The sequence below is a fragment of the Microtus ochrogaster genome, unplaced genomic scaffold, assembly GCF_000317375.1.
Source record: "Microtus ochrogaster isolate Prairie Vole_2 unplaced genomic scaffold, MicOch1.0 UNK33, whole genome shotgun sequence".
NCBI lineage: Eukaryota > Metazoa > Chordata > Mammalia > Rodentia > Cricetidae > Microtus > Microtus ochrogaster.
Genome location: NW_004949131.1, coordinates 3,031,779 through 3,047,614, shown reverse-complemented (window position 1 = coordinate 3,047,614; position 15,836 = coordinate 3,031,779). Strand labels below are relative to the sequence as shown.

Genomic DNA, 15,836 nt, shown 5'->3' with positions numbered 1-15,836 from the left:
CCCCCACTTCTCATCTGAGAGTTCCTCTCAACAGTCTGAGGGCCTCACTATCAGGGACTTCCCGAAGCTTTTCGGTTGTCTCCATCCTGAGCTGTAAGGAGCTTTCCTGAAGGACGGAATGGTCCACCTCCCTTGGAAGAAAGTGCTCCCCAGCACTGACTACCCAACTCCGTACACTCTCCTTTGGCCTGGGTGACTGGGACTCGGATTTTTTAAGTCTAGGAAACCTGGAGAAACCTTATGCCCTGAAAGCGTCCCTTTAGAAGCTGCCCACTGCTCACAACCTGCCTATCTATCTGCCTGCCTGAGCTGACAGCATCTCTAACATCATCCTGGTCCTGCTCCCATCCCCTGCAGCCTATTCACAATGAGCCCCCGGAAAGACCTGTTCAAACCGCTCTCTCTCTCTCTCTCTCTCTCTCTCTCTCTCTCTCTCTCTCTCTCTCCATATACATACCTACATACACACATATAATGTATATAATTATATATAATATATACATGCACATACATATATAGTGTATCTATGTGTATAGTATATATGTGCATAGTATATGTCTGTGCATGCATACACATGTATGTGTTGCCTGCATGTGTGTCTGTGGACCACTTGCAAGCCTAGTGTCTGAGGAGGTCAAAAGAGCATGTCAGATCTCCTGCAACTGGCACTGCACACAGCTGTGAGCTCCCATGTGGGTGCTGGGAACTGAACCCAGATCCTCTGGAAAAGCAACCAGTGCTCTTAACTGCTGAGCAACCTCTCCAGCTCCTCTGTTCAAAACTTTCATTCTGGGTCCCACCTCTGCCCAGATCCTCCTTAACTGTCTGGAGCACTAGTCACTGTCCAAAGAGGAGCCAAGATCCTACGCTCCCTGTCCTTCCATTTTCCCCCTCATCTGCTGACGGCCACAATGGCTTTTTGTTGTTCGGATACAGCTGTGCACTTGCTAGCTTCGTGGCCTTTGAACATTCTCTTCCCTCTGCCTGGATACATGGTCCAGTTCGCCTCCTGCCATTACACACTGCTCATATCATCTTCTCTAACCTTGGGGACTTCCCCGGCCTCTTGTGAGCCTCTCAGCTCAGCTCCACACCCATTCTTCTGGCACCAGAGGGCCTGCTTGGGCTACATAGTGAGACACTGACTCCAAAGAAATACAGACAGAAATAAGTAAACCTGCCAGGTCTGGCTCTCGGGAGCATTGTGGCCTGCTGGTTTTCTTTTTGTATAATGTTTATCCCATCTGTGTCTGCGGCACTGCTCAGTATCTGACGAAGCTATGTCCTGTCCTTGGCATTCAGCTTTGGTGGTCGGGGTATCTCTTGAGTGAAGTTTGGATAAATGAATGAATGAGAGAATGAAGGAATGGCCATTCTTCCAAAAGGGGCAGGGTTCTATGTTAGTCTCCTGGCTCCACCCAGACCCTCATCAGAGTGGATCTCATAGCAGGCAGGATCCAAGGTATCAATGACTTAGCTGGCTTGGCAGCTTGCGAGCCATCTGCATGATCTCCTTGCCTGCCTGAGAACTCAGTATTTGGACTGAGTCTCCCGCGGAACTTTGCAGGGTCCCAGCTTTTCTGTCCATAATCCTAGGGGCTTTAGCAGGGGTTGAAAAGGGTCTCTGCAATGGGACAATGCCCTGAGCCAGGAGAAAGGACAGCGTCACTCAGCAGCTGAATGTTTCTCCGTCCGTCTTTCCTGGGACAGGCGGTGTCTACCCACTCTTCAGAGGCATAGACTCACCCATGACCTCTGCTGAGTATCAAACTTGGGCAGTTTCCTAGAGGCCAAGGGACTCCTTGTGGACCACAGCATCAGTTGTCCACTTCCGCTCACCAGCCTGCATTCCTTGGGAAGAGTAAAGCAGGCTGAAGAGGGGCACAGGGATGCTGACAAGGACACACAGGACTGGAGACGCCAAGATACACATCTCTAGAATGCCCGTTATAGCCTCGGTGCCGTGAAAACCCAGCCAGAGAGCCCTTACCCAGGGTGGTGGGATCCACAATGCCTTCTTAGGAGCCAGGTGTAGTGGTGCACACCTTTAATCCCAGCATTCAGGGGCATCTCTGTGATTTTGAGGCCAGCCTGGTTTACATAGCAAACCTCCAGGCTAGCCAGGACTACATAGTAATATTCTGTCTCAGAAAACAGTGCCTTCTTAGGGATCCATCCACTAATTCCCCCAATCCTACATTACTGTCAGGGGAAGTGGGGACAGGGAGCCAGGAGGGCGAGTGTTAGAAAGTAGACCCAGGGACTGTGGCTGTAGCTACAGTGCTTACTGCTCGCTTAGTGTTCACAGGGCCTTGGATTTGATGCCTGATACCCTGTAAACCAGGCACAGTGGTGGTGACTATAGAGGTTTAAGATCATCGTCAGCTACATAGCCACTCTGAGGCCAGCCTAGGGTACACAAGATTCTGTGGTGATATTTTGTTTGTGATCAAACAAATAAAACTTGCTGGAGATCAGAGTGCAGAGCTAAGTCACTAGTTAGCCATAGAGGCCAGGCAGTGGTGGCATACGCCTTTAATCCCAGCACCTGGGAGACAGAGGCAGACAGACACCTGTGAGTTCAAGGGTCCACACGAGAGTGACTCAGCCTAAAAGAGAAACAAAGCTCACACCCTTGATCCCAGCACTTGGGATCCCATGCTTTTAATCCCAGCACGAGGGAGGTAGAGACAGGAGTGATATGGCTGGGCAGAGAGGATTATAAGGTAGGAGGAGACAGGAACTCAAGGATTCATTCTGAGGGTCCGTAGAGACAGGATCTCGTTCCTTTGGTCTGAGCATTCAGAGAGGTAAGAACTCTAGTGACTGGCTTCTCTGCTTCTCTAATCTTTCAGCTTTCACCCCTATTATCTGACTCTGGGTCTTTATCATTAAGTCCAATTAGAATCTGAGCTACAAGATTCTGTCTCATAAATCCACCCAACGAATGAATAAAATAGAGACAAAAGTCGAGTGGTGGTGATGCACACCTTTAATCTCAGCATTTAGGAGACAGAGGCAGGTAGAACTATGTGAGTTCAAGGCCAGCCTGGTCTACAAGAGCTAGTTCCAAGATAGGCTCCAGAGCTATGGAGAAACCCTGTCTCAAAAAACAAAACAGAGACAAAGCCAGGTACAGTGATATTTGCTGGTAATGCCAGCATTAGGGTGGCTGAGGTAGGAACACTGTCTTATTCCTTATACTGCAAGACCCTGTCTCAAAACAAAACACTAACATATTAAGAAGAAAAATTTTTTAAATGTTATGATTTATTTATCTTTATTTTATGTGCATTGGTATGAAGGTGTCAGATCCCCTGGAACTGGATTTTCAGACAGTTGTGAGCTGCCATGTGGGTGCTGGGAATTGAACTTGGGTCCTCTGGAAGAGCAGTCAGTGCTTTTAACTGCTGAGCCATTTCTCCAGGCCTCCCAAGAAGAAAAATTAAAGATGGAAAGATCTGACTACAGATCGAGGCACAAGTCCACGGAAGCTCAGAGCAGCAGGATTTGGCTTTTCAAGTTCAGAGCTGAGAACACGGCTAACTGTGCCCAAAGCCAGCTGTCTGGCCCCACGGTGTTAGCCTCGTCTGGCCTCCATATCCGTATATATAAATGTATATATAAATAAAAAATCTTTCCTTTTTTTCAGACAGCATTTTACTATATTGCTCAGACTGGGCTCAAACTACCTCTTTTTTAAGCCACCAAGTTTGTGGTAACCTGTCACAGCACCCACAGGAAACACACCCAGTTCTCTACAACCTCATGGAAGCATGTGAGCCTCATGGGAAGGGCTGCAGCAGTACACTCATGCATCTCCCATATACCCGCGGTCAGGAGTGCCCGGGCGTCACCCTGGCAGGCCAGCAAGCCCCTTCTAAACAGGGAAAGGACAGCTATGCCAACAAAGGTGAGTCACCAAGTCACAAGGTGAGGCTCAATATTGATTTAAAAATATTTTATTCTTTAGAAAATACAGCGTTCACCCATCCCTTCCTGTGACATCTGGCCCCTGCCAACTGTCCCCACCCTCTGTGGCCAAAGGCTTCTGGACCGAGTTGGGACCATAGCATCAGATCTGGAGGCTAGGTTCATGCCAGGCTCCCCACTCAGATGCCCTTGAAAGAGCCAGGCAGGGCTCCCCAGCCACCCTGTGCACACAGACGAGAGGAAGGGACAGCCACAGGGCAAGGTCACGAAGAGCCGGTCCAATGGCTCTGAAAAGTAGCAAATGCGCTCAGCCACCTGCCCTTTTGCCCCACAGGATGCGATTCCTTAGAGCCCAGGCTGGGGAGGAAGGAGGAGCAAGTGGTGGGGTGGCAACCCTGCAGTCCACACGCCTGGCCCTGTTCCCGGTCCAGACACCTAGCTGTCGTCATCTCCGTTCTCGCCGGGGCCCCGGATGAGGCGCTTATGACCCCGCTTGCCCCCAGGGCCCTTGGGCTTGGCGAAGGCCTGCTTGAAGGCATGCTGCTTGGGGTGCACCTCGTCGTAGAGGAACTCGGCCGTCAGCTCTGCCCCATCACCAATCTCGATCTGTGTGGATCAAGACAGAAGCCATCACTATGCTGAGGTCCCAAAACATACCACTCTTGAGAAGTCTCACTCCTAGGGTCACCCCGATAGTGATCTGATCTTCTCTTAGGTCACCACTAGGTATATAACGTAGGGCTATCACCCTGCTGGCCTGAGTCACCATCTCCCAGCCCCCCGAGACCTAGGGAAAGGAAGTGACCAGGCGGTCAAGGCTTGGGCTTGTGTGTTCTTGGGTTGTCCCAGATCTTAGGCTCCCCACCCATCCAATATTGTAGCAATACATCCTGTATGGACTTAGGACTCCAGAGTCCCCCGTGGAGAGTGGGGTGATGGGCCCTGGGGACAGGCTATACCTTCTTCGCTATCTCCAGCTGGAAGTCTTGCTCTACAGAGTCAAGGAGGCGGCTCTTGCAGCTGGAGTAGAGCATGCGCTCCTTAATGCTGCACTTGTATCCCGGCATGGAGTAGATGAACACTGTAGGGGACAAGGAGGTGAGCCCACACAGGCTGGGGTACCCCATAGCAGTCCCAAACAGTGGCTTGCCATTGCTGCTCTTGACCAGCACAGAACTGAGGTCCCTGTCATAGCAACTCACCCACAGATTCAAGGGAGTCACCCTCATGGGTATGCTTGTACAGGAAGAAGTGGTAGCGGGCAGCATCTCGGGGAACCCGGGAGGGCAGCTGGGCCACACTTGTGGGCTCTGTGTGTACCAGCTCGATCGTCTCCCGTTCCAGGTCCAGCTTCTGCGGAGGAGACAGGGAGGTATGAGGGTATCGCTGTACCCATTAGGAAGCAGGATTGGTAGGCAGGCAGGAGTGTTTGGAGGGTCCTTCTCCCTGGGGTCCCCTTCCCAAGGCTGGACCTCAGGCGGCAGGGGTTATTCTAAAGAGACCTTCCAGGCCTGGCCCCAACTCTGCCCCTTTGAAGGTTCAGCTGGGGAAGAAGCTCCCACCGAGATTCGTCTGGGGTGACAAGGAAGACCTCGATCTCAGCAAGGCCTTGCAATGGCTCCATCCTCAGAGGCAAAGCCCCAGAAAGTGTCTGTAGGGGAGAGCCATTCTGACTGGGCAGAGGAGGCAGAGTCCTGGGAAAGAGGTGGTCAAGGAAGTTCCAGAGAAACTCTGGTATAGGACAAGGGTCAGGCCTGAGGGCCAGCATAAACTCATAGGTGTCTATATACTGTGAAGGTGTGCACGGCCACATGTTTATAGGGTGCCTGTGTGGCCAGGACTTGGGGGCAGAGAGAGGAGAGGAAAACAGTATGTTCTTTTTCTTCTTCTTTTTTTTTAAATTAAAAAAAGAAAAAGATTGAAACAGGGTCTCATGTGATTAGGTTGACCTCGAACTCACTATGTAGCCAAGGGTGCCCTAGAGCCAGTCTGGTGCTCCTGCCTCTGCCTCCTGAGGGCTGAGGCTGCAGGTGTGTGTTCTGCAGTTCGATGTGCTGCTGCTGAGGATGAGAGCCTGGTGTGTGCTGGGCACGCACTGCACCAACTGAGCTGCATGCTCAGTCTAAGAACAACACGGACTAGCAGAGCAGTTCAGGAGATGGGGCTGCGGCTGTGCAACACGCAGGCAGGAACAGCAGGAACAGGAGAAGCCCACAGTGCCAGGCCTGTGTGTGCTTACCAGTTGGATATAGTTGACTATCTTCTGCTTGAGTTGCTGGAGTGCCCGCTGGGCCTCGGGCTGAAGGGGGAAGGCCAGGCCCTGCAGGGTCTGGTGCTTGCTTTCCACACTAATCTCGGTTTTCACCTGGAGGGGGGCGACCATGAAGAGAGGCTTTACTATCCACACCCGCAGCTTACCACGTTTAGCAACCCCCAGCACACACCCTACTGCGCACCCACCTCGTTGATGCGGATCTGCTGGAGCTCTCTCTCAGCCGATGTCAGTGGGGCAGGTGCGGCACAGGATGACAGGTGCTTCTGGTACCCAGCCAAGGAGAGGTCGTCCTGTGGGGAGGCTCAGAGGTATAAATGGACACCCCAGGTAGGCAGGTAGGCAGGTAGGCAGGTAGGCAGGCAGAAGCCCGCTGTGCATCTCTGCCTGCAGCTCCCAGACTCCTCATCTTTCCGTTTCTTTTATTTGAGACAGCATCTTAGGTAGCACCCAAGCTAGCCTCAAACTCACTACACAGTCAACAATGACCTTGGACTTCTGGTCCTCTTGTCGCCACTTCCTGAGAGCTGGGAATCAAACCTCAGGTTTAATGCACGCTAGGCAAACACTGTATCAACCATGGTGCATCCCAGCTCCCAGTCCTCATGTTTTTCACCCTGTGCCTCACCCTCTGGTCCCCATCCTGCATTCTGGCTTGGTCGACTAACCTTTACTGTCCCGAAGAGTTCATCCTTGATGTGGCCGCCTCCAAACTCCTTCTTCACTGTGGCTCGCGTGGCTGCATACAACATCTTCAGCCGCACCTGAGATGGGGCAAACTCTAAGGCCCTTGGGCCAACAAGCTGCCTCTCTAGGAGCTAGCTGGAGCCCCAGAAGAGGGAGGCAGGGCTAGGAATCAGGTCATCTCACTGAGCACATATGCCCAGCAGGGGCGCAGTAAAGCTGAATCAGGCAGCTTTCGCCAGCAGGGGGCGCCTCCACCCAGCTCAATCAGCCCTGATGAGTTAAGGCAGCCCCTAACATTCCTTCCCTTAGCCTCCTTAGGCCAGTTTCTCATCTGTTCTCCCCTCTTCCCACTGGCCCCAAGCAGGGAGATGGGCAACGGTGCCTAGTACTCACAGGAGAATTATCAGGTGACCAGGCCAGGAAGAGCCACTCGAAACCCTGGGCATTCTGAGAGTCAAGGCGGAAGAGGAGGTAGCACGGCTCCTGGGCATCTAGCAGTGGCAGCACAGCCCTGTCGTAGTCTTGGTCCCAGCGTCCCACTGGCTCCTGCGAGGCACCCAGCACGAGCTGCTCTGGGGGCAGAGGCCGGGTGAGCCAAAGCGGCGCATCCCACCTCCCCCTCCGCCTGTGGACCTCTGACCTCTGGATGTAGCTTCCTGAGCCTTCTCAGACCTGCTGGCCACTCCACCCCACTTTCCCCTGAGCCCTCAAATCTCCAAAGTAGGAAGTTGAATTGTGAGTGATAAATATGAGCGAATGAAGGAAGCCACACATACCAGCTGCAGGGGGCTTCCTTTGCACACACCCCACACTTGCTTGTATTCATGTACACTCATGTATTTGTGCACACACAAACACAAAAGGAACAGTGCTTATACCCACTGCCAGCAACAGTGCAGTCCCCTCATGGCACTCCTACACTGGGCGCTGCTCAGTGCATTCTTAACTGTGTTCGACTTTTTGCTCTCAAATCCCTCAGCCCCTGGCTCTGATATGCCCATCTTAGGACAGTGTGACAGGGGAGAGGCTACCACGCCTAGCTTCAGCCCTCTCCCTCAAAGTAAAAACAAATAGCAGCCAACTATTTTTTTAAGATAGGGTTTCATTACGTAGCCCCATTTGACCCTGAACTCATGATCCTCCTGCAGCGGTCATCAGCCTCTTGAAGGCTTGGGATTACATATGTGCATCATCATGCCCAGCTTCTGCTTGTGGTTGTTTTTGATACAAAAATCTTGCTATACAGCCCAGGCTAGCCTTCAACGTCCAATCCTCCTGCCTCAGCTTTCCAAGTGCTGGGATTACAGAAATATGTCACCCAGTTTATCTAACAACCAACTTATTATTTTTTATTTATCATTACTATTTTTTTTGAGACAGGGTTTTTCTGTAGCTTTGGAGCCTGTCCTCGAACTGCCTCTTGTAGACCAGGCTGACCTCGAACTCATGGAGATATGCCTGCCTCTGCCTCCAGAGTGCTGGGATTAAATAGCCACCACCACCTGGCTATTACTATTATTATTAGTGTGTGTGTGTGTGTGTGTGTATGACATCTATGTGTATGGGTGTGTGCATCTCACAGTGTGCATGTAGAAGTCAGAAGACAACTTTCAGAACTCAGTCCACTGTAAGTTCCAGGGACTGAACTCAGGTCGTGGAGCAGCAAATAATTTTACCCACTGAGCCATCTTTGCTGGCCAGCCTGGACCTGACAGACCTACCACCTTTCTGGCCAAGTAGGTTATCCAATCATAGTTTCAGGCTGAGACCTCATTCAGATACCATTCATATACTTGGTCACACATGCCAACCCAGAGGAAGAACTGGGCAAAATGGTGACCCTAGCTGGGCCACGGGTGATCCTAGCTGGGCCACGGGTGATCCTAGCTGGGCCACGGGTGACCCTAGCTGTCCACGGGTGACCCTAGCTGGGCCACGGGTGACCCTAGCTGGCCACGGGTGACCCTAGCTGGCCATGGGTGACCCTAGCTGGCTATGCCAGCACTTCACTAGATCCCACCAGGTGTTTTGGATAGGGTCAAGAATCCATCTGCCTGAGAATCTAATATGTGAGGCCACCAGTCTAACCAGCTCTTGAGGTCCTGGCTTCCTTGCCTACTACCCAGAACTCAGAAGGGAATTAGGGTTGAAAGTTAGCAGTTAAAGCTGGGCAATGGTGGCGCACGCCTTTAATCCCAGCACTCAGGAGGCAGAGGCAGGCGGATCTCCATGAGTTCGATGCCATGAGTCGATTCCAGGACAGCCAGGACAACACAGAGAAATATTGTAACACCCCACCCCTGCCAAAAAAAAAAGAGGACTGGAGAGATGTCTCAGAGGTTAAGAGCACTGGCTGCTCTTCCAGAAGTTCTGAGTTCAATTCCAGCAACCACATGGTGGCTCACAACCATTTGTAATGAGATCTTGTGCCCTCTACTGGTGTGCAGGTATAAATGCAGGCAGAACACTATATACATAATAAATAAGAAAAGAAAGAAAGAAAGAAAGGAAGAAAGGAAGAAAGAAAGAAAGAAAGAAAGGAAGAAAGAAAGAAAGAAAGAAAGAAAGAAAGAAAGAAAGAAAGAAAGGAACTATCCCCTGTGAGGTTGGGGAAGAGGACCAAACACAGTCAGTATTGTTTAGTTTGTTGGTCATATTTTTTAAGTTTTTATTTATTTCATGAGTGTTTTACTTAGATTTATGTATGTGCACCATGTATGTGGCTGGTACCCATGGAGGTCAGAAGAAGGTGTTTGATCCCCTGGAACTGAAGTTACAGATGGTTGTGAACCACCATGTCAATGTTGGGAATCAAATCTGGTTCTTCAGCAAGGGCAATGCGTGCTCATAACTGCTGAACCATCTCTCTAGGCAGTTCTGACATTTTTTTTTTTATTTATTATGTATACAATGTTATGTCTGTGTGTATGCCTGCAGGCCAGAAGAGGGCATCAGACCTCATTACAGATGGTTGTGAGCCACCATGTGGTTGCTGGGAATTGAACTCAGGACCTTTTGAAGAGCAGACAAGGCTCTTAACTGCTGAGCCATCTCTCTAGCCCCAAGTTCTGACATTTCTAAGACGGAATGTTTAGACAGAATGAGATAACTCAAAGGGTAAAGGTACTTACCACCAAGCTTGATGACCTAAGTTCAATTCCAGGGATCTACATGGTCAAAGTTCTCCGATCTACACACATGCACGCATGCACACATGCACACACATATGCATGCTCATGCACACTAAATGTAAATTAAAAAATAAACCAGAATTTTATTATTACTATTATTTTGATATTTTTGGACCAGGGCTCATGTAGCTCAGGCTGGCTTCCAACTCACTATATAGCCAAGAATGACTTTGAACTCTTGATTCTCCCACCTCTACCTCCCGTGGCTTCCTTTTTCTATTTGGAGACAAGTCAATATAGTCTAGGCTGGCTTCAAACTTGAGATCCTCCAGTCTCAGCCTCTTAAGTGCTGGGATTATAGGCATATCCCATCATTATACCAGGAATTTTGCGTAGCAAGTGTGATTTGGGGCTGGAGAGATAGTTCAGCTGAAAGCATGGCTGTTCTTCCTTTCAGAGGACCTGCCTTTGATTCCCAGAACCCACGTCAGCTGCTCACAACTGCCTGTGACCCCAGTACCAACAGATCTGACGCCCTCTTCTGGCTTCCATGGGCACTGCATACACAGGCACAGACAGGTTTTTGTTGTTGTTTTGTTTAAACAAAGAACTGGGATAGTGGCACACACTTTTAATTCCAGTACCCAGAAGGCAGAGGCAGGTGTATTTCTGTGAGTTCAAGGACAGACTGATCTACAGAGAGGGAGTTCCAGGACATCCAAGGCAACACAGAGAAACTCTGTATTGGACAAAAACGAAAAACAACCCCCCCACAAAAACCAAACAAAAAACCCCAAACCGTAGAAAAACCCAAACCGTAGTGTGCTCCAACCACACTCAACTAGAAATATAAACCCCTACTCCCTACCCCAGGCATTCCCAGGTACCCCAACACTTGGAATGCAGAATTAGGGTTTAATAATCTACCTAGAGATTCTTATGCTTATGGGTGACAGCTACAAATGACATCTTCCCTGGGAGGTTAAGGGACAGGGCTGAAAATGGGGTCAATGAGCTCAACTGTCTCTTTTGTGTTTGCTTTTGTTTTGTTGTTGTTGTTGTTTTGGTTTTTCAAGACAAGGTTTCTCTGTAGCTTTGGAGCCTGTCCTGAAACTAGCTCTTGTAGACCAGGCTGACCTCGAACTTACAGAGATGGGCCTGCCCCTGCCTCCCGAGTGCTGAGATTCAAGGCATGCACCACCACCACCCAGCTCAACTGTCTCTTTAAGGGTGGGAAGCCCAGGAGGCCTCCACTCACCACCTACCTAATGACCCCTGCCCAGAAGCCTCTGAGGGCATCTTTCTGGACAAAGCCCAGCCTAGCTGTGGTCCTAAAGCCCGAGATGAATTCTGGGTCTGGCAGGCCCTTGCTAAAGGGAATGGGACACTAGGCTCATTCAGGGTGCCTGGCGTCAAAAGGCTCATGACAGCTTGCCTACTGAGGATGCCAGAAAGACCCCACACCTACTCCTAGAATGTAATCCCTCCCTGCTGAGGCAGTCGCTTGGCACAGAAGAGAGAGGGACTTCTTGTCTCCCCACCCCTATTCCAGCCTCAGACGGATACTCTGCCTTCTTGGATATGTCTGCTTCAGGCCTTGACTCAAGTCTCACACCCTTATACCCCTAGAACTGGCTCTTAAGAACCCTGGGTCCCACGGTCAGCTCAAGGACAGAGTTACTCTATCCTGTTTTCAGAATGGCAAGATGTAAGTTCTTTCTTCTCATTCTGGGGAAGGCCCTCGGCATCTTAGTTCTCCCGTAGCCAGCAGCCAAGCCAGGTCCACTCTGCTGACCATACACACACACAAGCGCGCACACACACAAACACACACACACACACACACACACACACACACACATACACACACACATGCAAACAACATACATTCATACATATTCACTGGGCCCCTGCCACCTACCTAGCTCAGTACCCCAACAAGGCCCATCTCACAGCCTCTAGGTACTGGGGCTGGACACGACCACAGGACAGGGCTCTCCACCAGAGTGGCCACCATCCCCACCTGGAGGACACTCCTGAGGCTTCTCTGTGAATGGCCCCATTCCGTTCTCAGATGGAGAAATGAGGTCTAAAGGGGGCTGGAAGCTAATACCCATTGTTCCCATCCCCAGAAGCAACTGGGTTCAGCCTCCATGCCACGCCCCAGCCTGTGGGGGACACTCACCGTCCTCAATGATGACTTTGATGAGTCGGACAGAGCCAGCCCGGGCCTTGGCAAAGAATTCCTTTAGCTCTTCAGTGGCTACAAGCACAAGGAACATAGTTGCTGTTGGTGAGCAGGCAGAGTGGATAGGGATGAGTTTGGGTCTGCTGCTGTCCCCGAGGGGTCTGAGGGCTAGGCTGGGAAGTGGGTTAAATATGGTTCCCCATGTGACTGGGAACCCGAGACAGCCACTGAGCACACGCTCCCAAATTTAGCTAGTAGGAGTGGTAGGCAGATGGCCTGCTGGCTGGGACAGCTCTGATGACAGGGCAGGCAGGAATGGGACCGTCTGCATGAAGATGGAGCAGGTTCAAAGACAAGTCAAGCTGGCCAGAACGAAGGGCACCCACTTGTCCCCTGGCAATAGGATGGTCCAGCAGTGGATGGGCACCCACTCAGCTGGTCATTGTAAGTGGACACACTCATTTAGAGACTCACACACACACACACACAGGCAACAGACACAGCTGCAGTGTGTCTACACCATGTGAACTGGCAAGACAGACAAACATACAGACAAAGGTGTGCACGACACAAGAATGCACTTGCAGTCCAAGCTCCCAGCCAGTTTGTACCAAAAGAGGGGCCCACCTGCCCCAACATAATTCTATTGAGGGGCAATGAAGCCTCAGCTCCCAGGCAGTAAGAAAGGCTTCCTGGAGGAGGAGTGGAGCCTGGAAACTGGGCGGGGGGCAGAGCTGGAAGGTCATTAATGACCAAGGACACAGTGCTGAGGTGAGGACCACAGTCACTGTTAGAGGATCACGAATCACCTCAACTCCACTCTTGGTAGCAGAGAGGGAAAACCACAGTCCAAGTGTGTAAGGGACCTGCTTGGGTCTCTGGGTGAGTGTGACCTTGGGGCTGCTGGGGTCAGAAGAACCCAGGCAGAAACACAGCTGGAGAACTGAGGTCACAGAATATTTATAGGCCTTGGCTTGGGCAGCTGATGGGCAGCTTAGGGGCGGGTGGAGGGGCTTTAGGTAAACAAACTCTCAGTCATGTCCTCAGGTGCTCCCCTTTTCCCTGCAACCTCGGGCTGTAGACCCATGAAGGTCACTGTGTAGCCTATCAGGACCTAAAAGTCCTGGGGACAGAGAAACATGGCTTGGTACTGTAACAAGGAACACAGCCCCGCTGGGCATGGACAGCAGTAACCATCAGCAGACGCTTGAGGTTTTAAACATAATCTTTGGGGCCCCAGCTTCCGCTTAATTGTGTGACCTCTGACCTCTCTGAACCTCAACCTCATCTATAAAACAGAGTTAATTCCCTCAGACTCAAAGGTTGGTCCATGGGAGAAGGTGCTAAGGAACGGGACTTCTGCTAATAATTATTTTTTTGATCTAAGGGTGGCTGTGTTTTATCACTTCGCCTACCTGCCTAGACCTTGAGAGAGAGGCCAGGAAGCTCCCCAGAGGGAGAGGCTGACAAACCCCTTCTACTGTTACCAGTGAGAACTTGAAAGCCAGCAGGGACAGTGACATCCCTTCCTACCCCACCCCATCGCCTCCCCAGTCACCATCAATAATCTAGAGGCCAGCTCTGGGATACCTGAGCCTCGTCATCAAAGATTCATGCCTCCCCACCCTCACCTTGCCCACCTCCAACTCCAGCAAGCTTCAGGTTACAGCCCTTCTCCGGGGCCCACTCTGAGGTCACCAGGCCTACTTCTATGGCCAGACCAAGGCTGGCATCTGAACTTCCAGGGTGGTCTTTCTTGCTATCTCCAGCAGGCTCCAAAAAGGAAGGTGTATACCCTCATAGGCGGGACAGTGGGAAGCTCCCCTAAGCAGGCCTGTCTCCCAGCATGGGGAATGAAGGAATAGGGCAGTGTCCACCACAGGGTCTGTCAGCAGTGCCCGTGGGCACTAAGTTCTTAGCACCTCCTCCCAGCTGGAGGCAGCAGTTCAGACCAGACAAAGAGGAAGGAAGGGGCAGGCCAAGCAGTGGTTTCTCCCCTGACAGTTTCCCACTTTGAGGCTGACTCAGGAAACCTGACCCTCCATCTCCAGGAGAAGTTGGCTCACCTGAGGGAGGCCAGGGCCCGATCTAGGTCCTGCCAGGCTCAGGACAAGCAGGCTGGGGATGAGGCGGAGCCAAGGGGAAAGCCTCTGAGGACTATCCATCCACCAAGTGGCCACAACCGCAAGCAGGGATTCAGGCGGTCAGGCAGGTCGATGGTGGTAGCCCTGGGCAGGGGATCATGATGTGGTGACAGGAGTGGCTGGTGGCCAAACCAACAAGCTGTCTAGGCAAGCAGCCTGGCCTTCCTACTGGCCAGGGAAGTAATCCTCCCAAGCCAGTAACAGATGGGGACAGTGAGACCAGGCTGGGCCGAAACACCTGCCTTCCAGCTATTGCTTCTGTCTCAGTTTATCTAAGGAGGAAACTGGGAGCCTGGAGAGGAACTGTGGGTGTGACACTCTGGGCTGTAGACACTTCCTGTAGATGAGGTTGGAGGCAGGAGCACTCCTAGAAAGCCTAACTCCTGTCCCTCTTTCCCTGCTTTCAGCTTGAAGTTGGGACTATTGCAGTCCTGGCTGGAGCAGATCACAGTGGAAAATGGAAGAAGTCAGAGGCCAAGGTCAGATGTGCAACTCTCCCCATTCTACTTAAGAAGGAGGGCTCTATGCCAGCTTTTGTCCAGCCTGGTGCAAGAGTATGGGGGTCCTGGAAGGAGTAAAAGTCAGGATACTCTCTCCACACATATACCCAAGTCCATGGTCATAAGACACCGGGACAAGCATCCACAGTAGCACACACACACTTAGATGTGCCTGAACTGTGTACACATGCAGACACCCATAGATGTGTGCATGCTGCCAGGAAACATGTCTGAGATGGTCCATGCCACCTACAGTGTCCAAAACCAGCTACTAGTGCATGTACACGAAGGAGCCTGGGTCGACATAACCAACTCGCATCCAGATGTGCACACACAGGACTGTATACAGAGGACATGTGCACATGCGTGTGCACTTTTCCAGATGTGCACATCCGGGTACACCCCACCTTCAAAAAAGAACAAAAATACCCAGATGGGTACATATAGGCACATCCGCCCCCAGATGAGTACACAAGATACTTCCACCCTTGCTGTGTGCACCCATGTGCACCCACTCCCGGCCACGTACAGCAGTCTGTACTCCCCCAAGATGTGACTCGCGGCTGCAAAAGAGAACAGGAAGCTTCCCTGGAGGGTGCGAGGAAGAGGAGGATGAAGGGACCAAGCGCGCAGACCAGGCGCGGCAGAGCCCTTGGGCCCCCTGTCCGCCCTCCATCTGCCCTCACCATGGATGCCAGTCTGGTGCGCCATGGCTCAGCGTTCGGCTCGCTCGTGCCGTCGGACCGCTCCGCTTGGTCCTGGCCCGGCTCGACTCGGCTCGCCTGGACCCAGAGCTCCGGAGGATGTGGCGGTAGCACCCAGCTTCGCTCAGCTTCCCGGGCGGTGCCGCAGGACCCGCCCCCAGCGAGCCCCGCCCCCGGAGGGCGAGGCCGGCAGAGGCGGGCACTAGTGCCGCGCGTGCGCGCAGCGGGCCGCCAGGGTTCGGATGGCCGAGTGCTTCGCTGCTACCCTCTCGGTGAC

General features: G+C 51.9%; 1 protein-coding gene across 2 annotated transcripts in view; it reads right to left on the bottom strand.

Moving 5' to 3' along the window:
* The window catches only part of LOC101989345 (twinfilin-2), a 20,785-nt gene extending 5,081 nt beyond the window's left edge, over positions 1-15,704 (bottom strand). The window contains exons 1-9 of one of the 2 annotated variants that reach the window (XM_013354222.2): positions 15,542-15,704; positions 12,209-12,286; positions 7,286-7,464; positions 6,874-6,969; positions 6,394-6,498; positions 6,173-6,298; positions 5,136-5,286; positions 4,893-5,014; positions 3,918-4,539 (exon numbers count right to left, since the gene is read on the bottom strand). In XM_013354222.2, the coding sequence (XP_013209676.1) occupies positions 4,369-4,539; positions 4,893-5,014; positions 5,136-5,286; positions 6,173-6,298; positions 6,394-6,498; positions 6,874-6,969; positions 7,286-7,464; positions 12,209-12,286; positions 15,542-15,566 (1,053 nt within the window). In that variant the 5' untranslated portion in view covers positions 15,567-15,704 and the 3' untranslated portion in view covers positions 3,918-4,368. Of the gene's footprint in view, positions 1-3,917; positions 4,540-4,892; positions 5,015-5,135; positions 5,287-6,172; positions 6,299-6,393; positions 6,499-6,873; positions 6,970-7,285; positions 7,465-12,208; positions 12,287-15,541 lie in introns of those variants that run through there. The other variant, XM_013354221.2, reaches the window with a different exon arrangement.
* Positions 15,705-15,836: the final 132 nt, after the last annotated feature.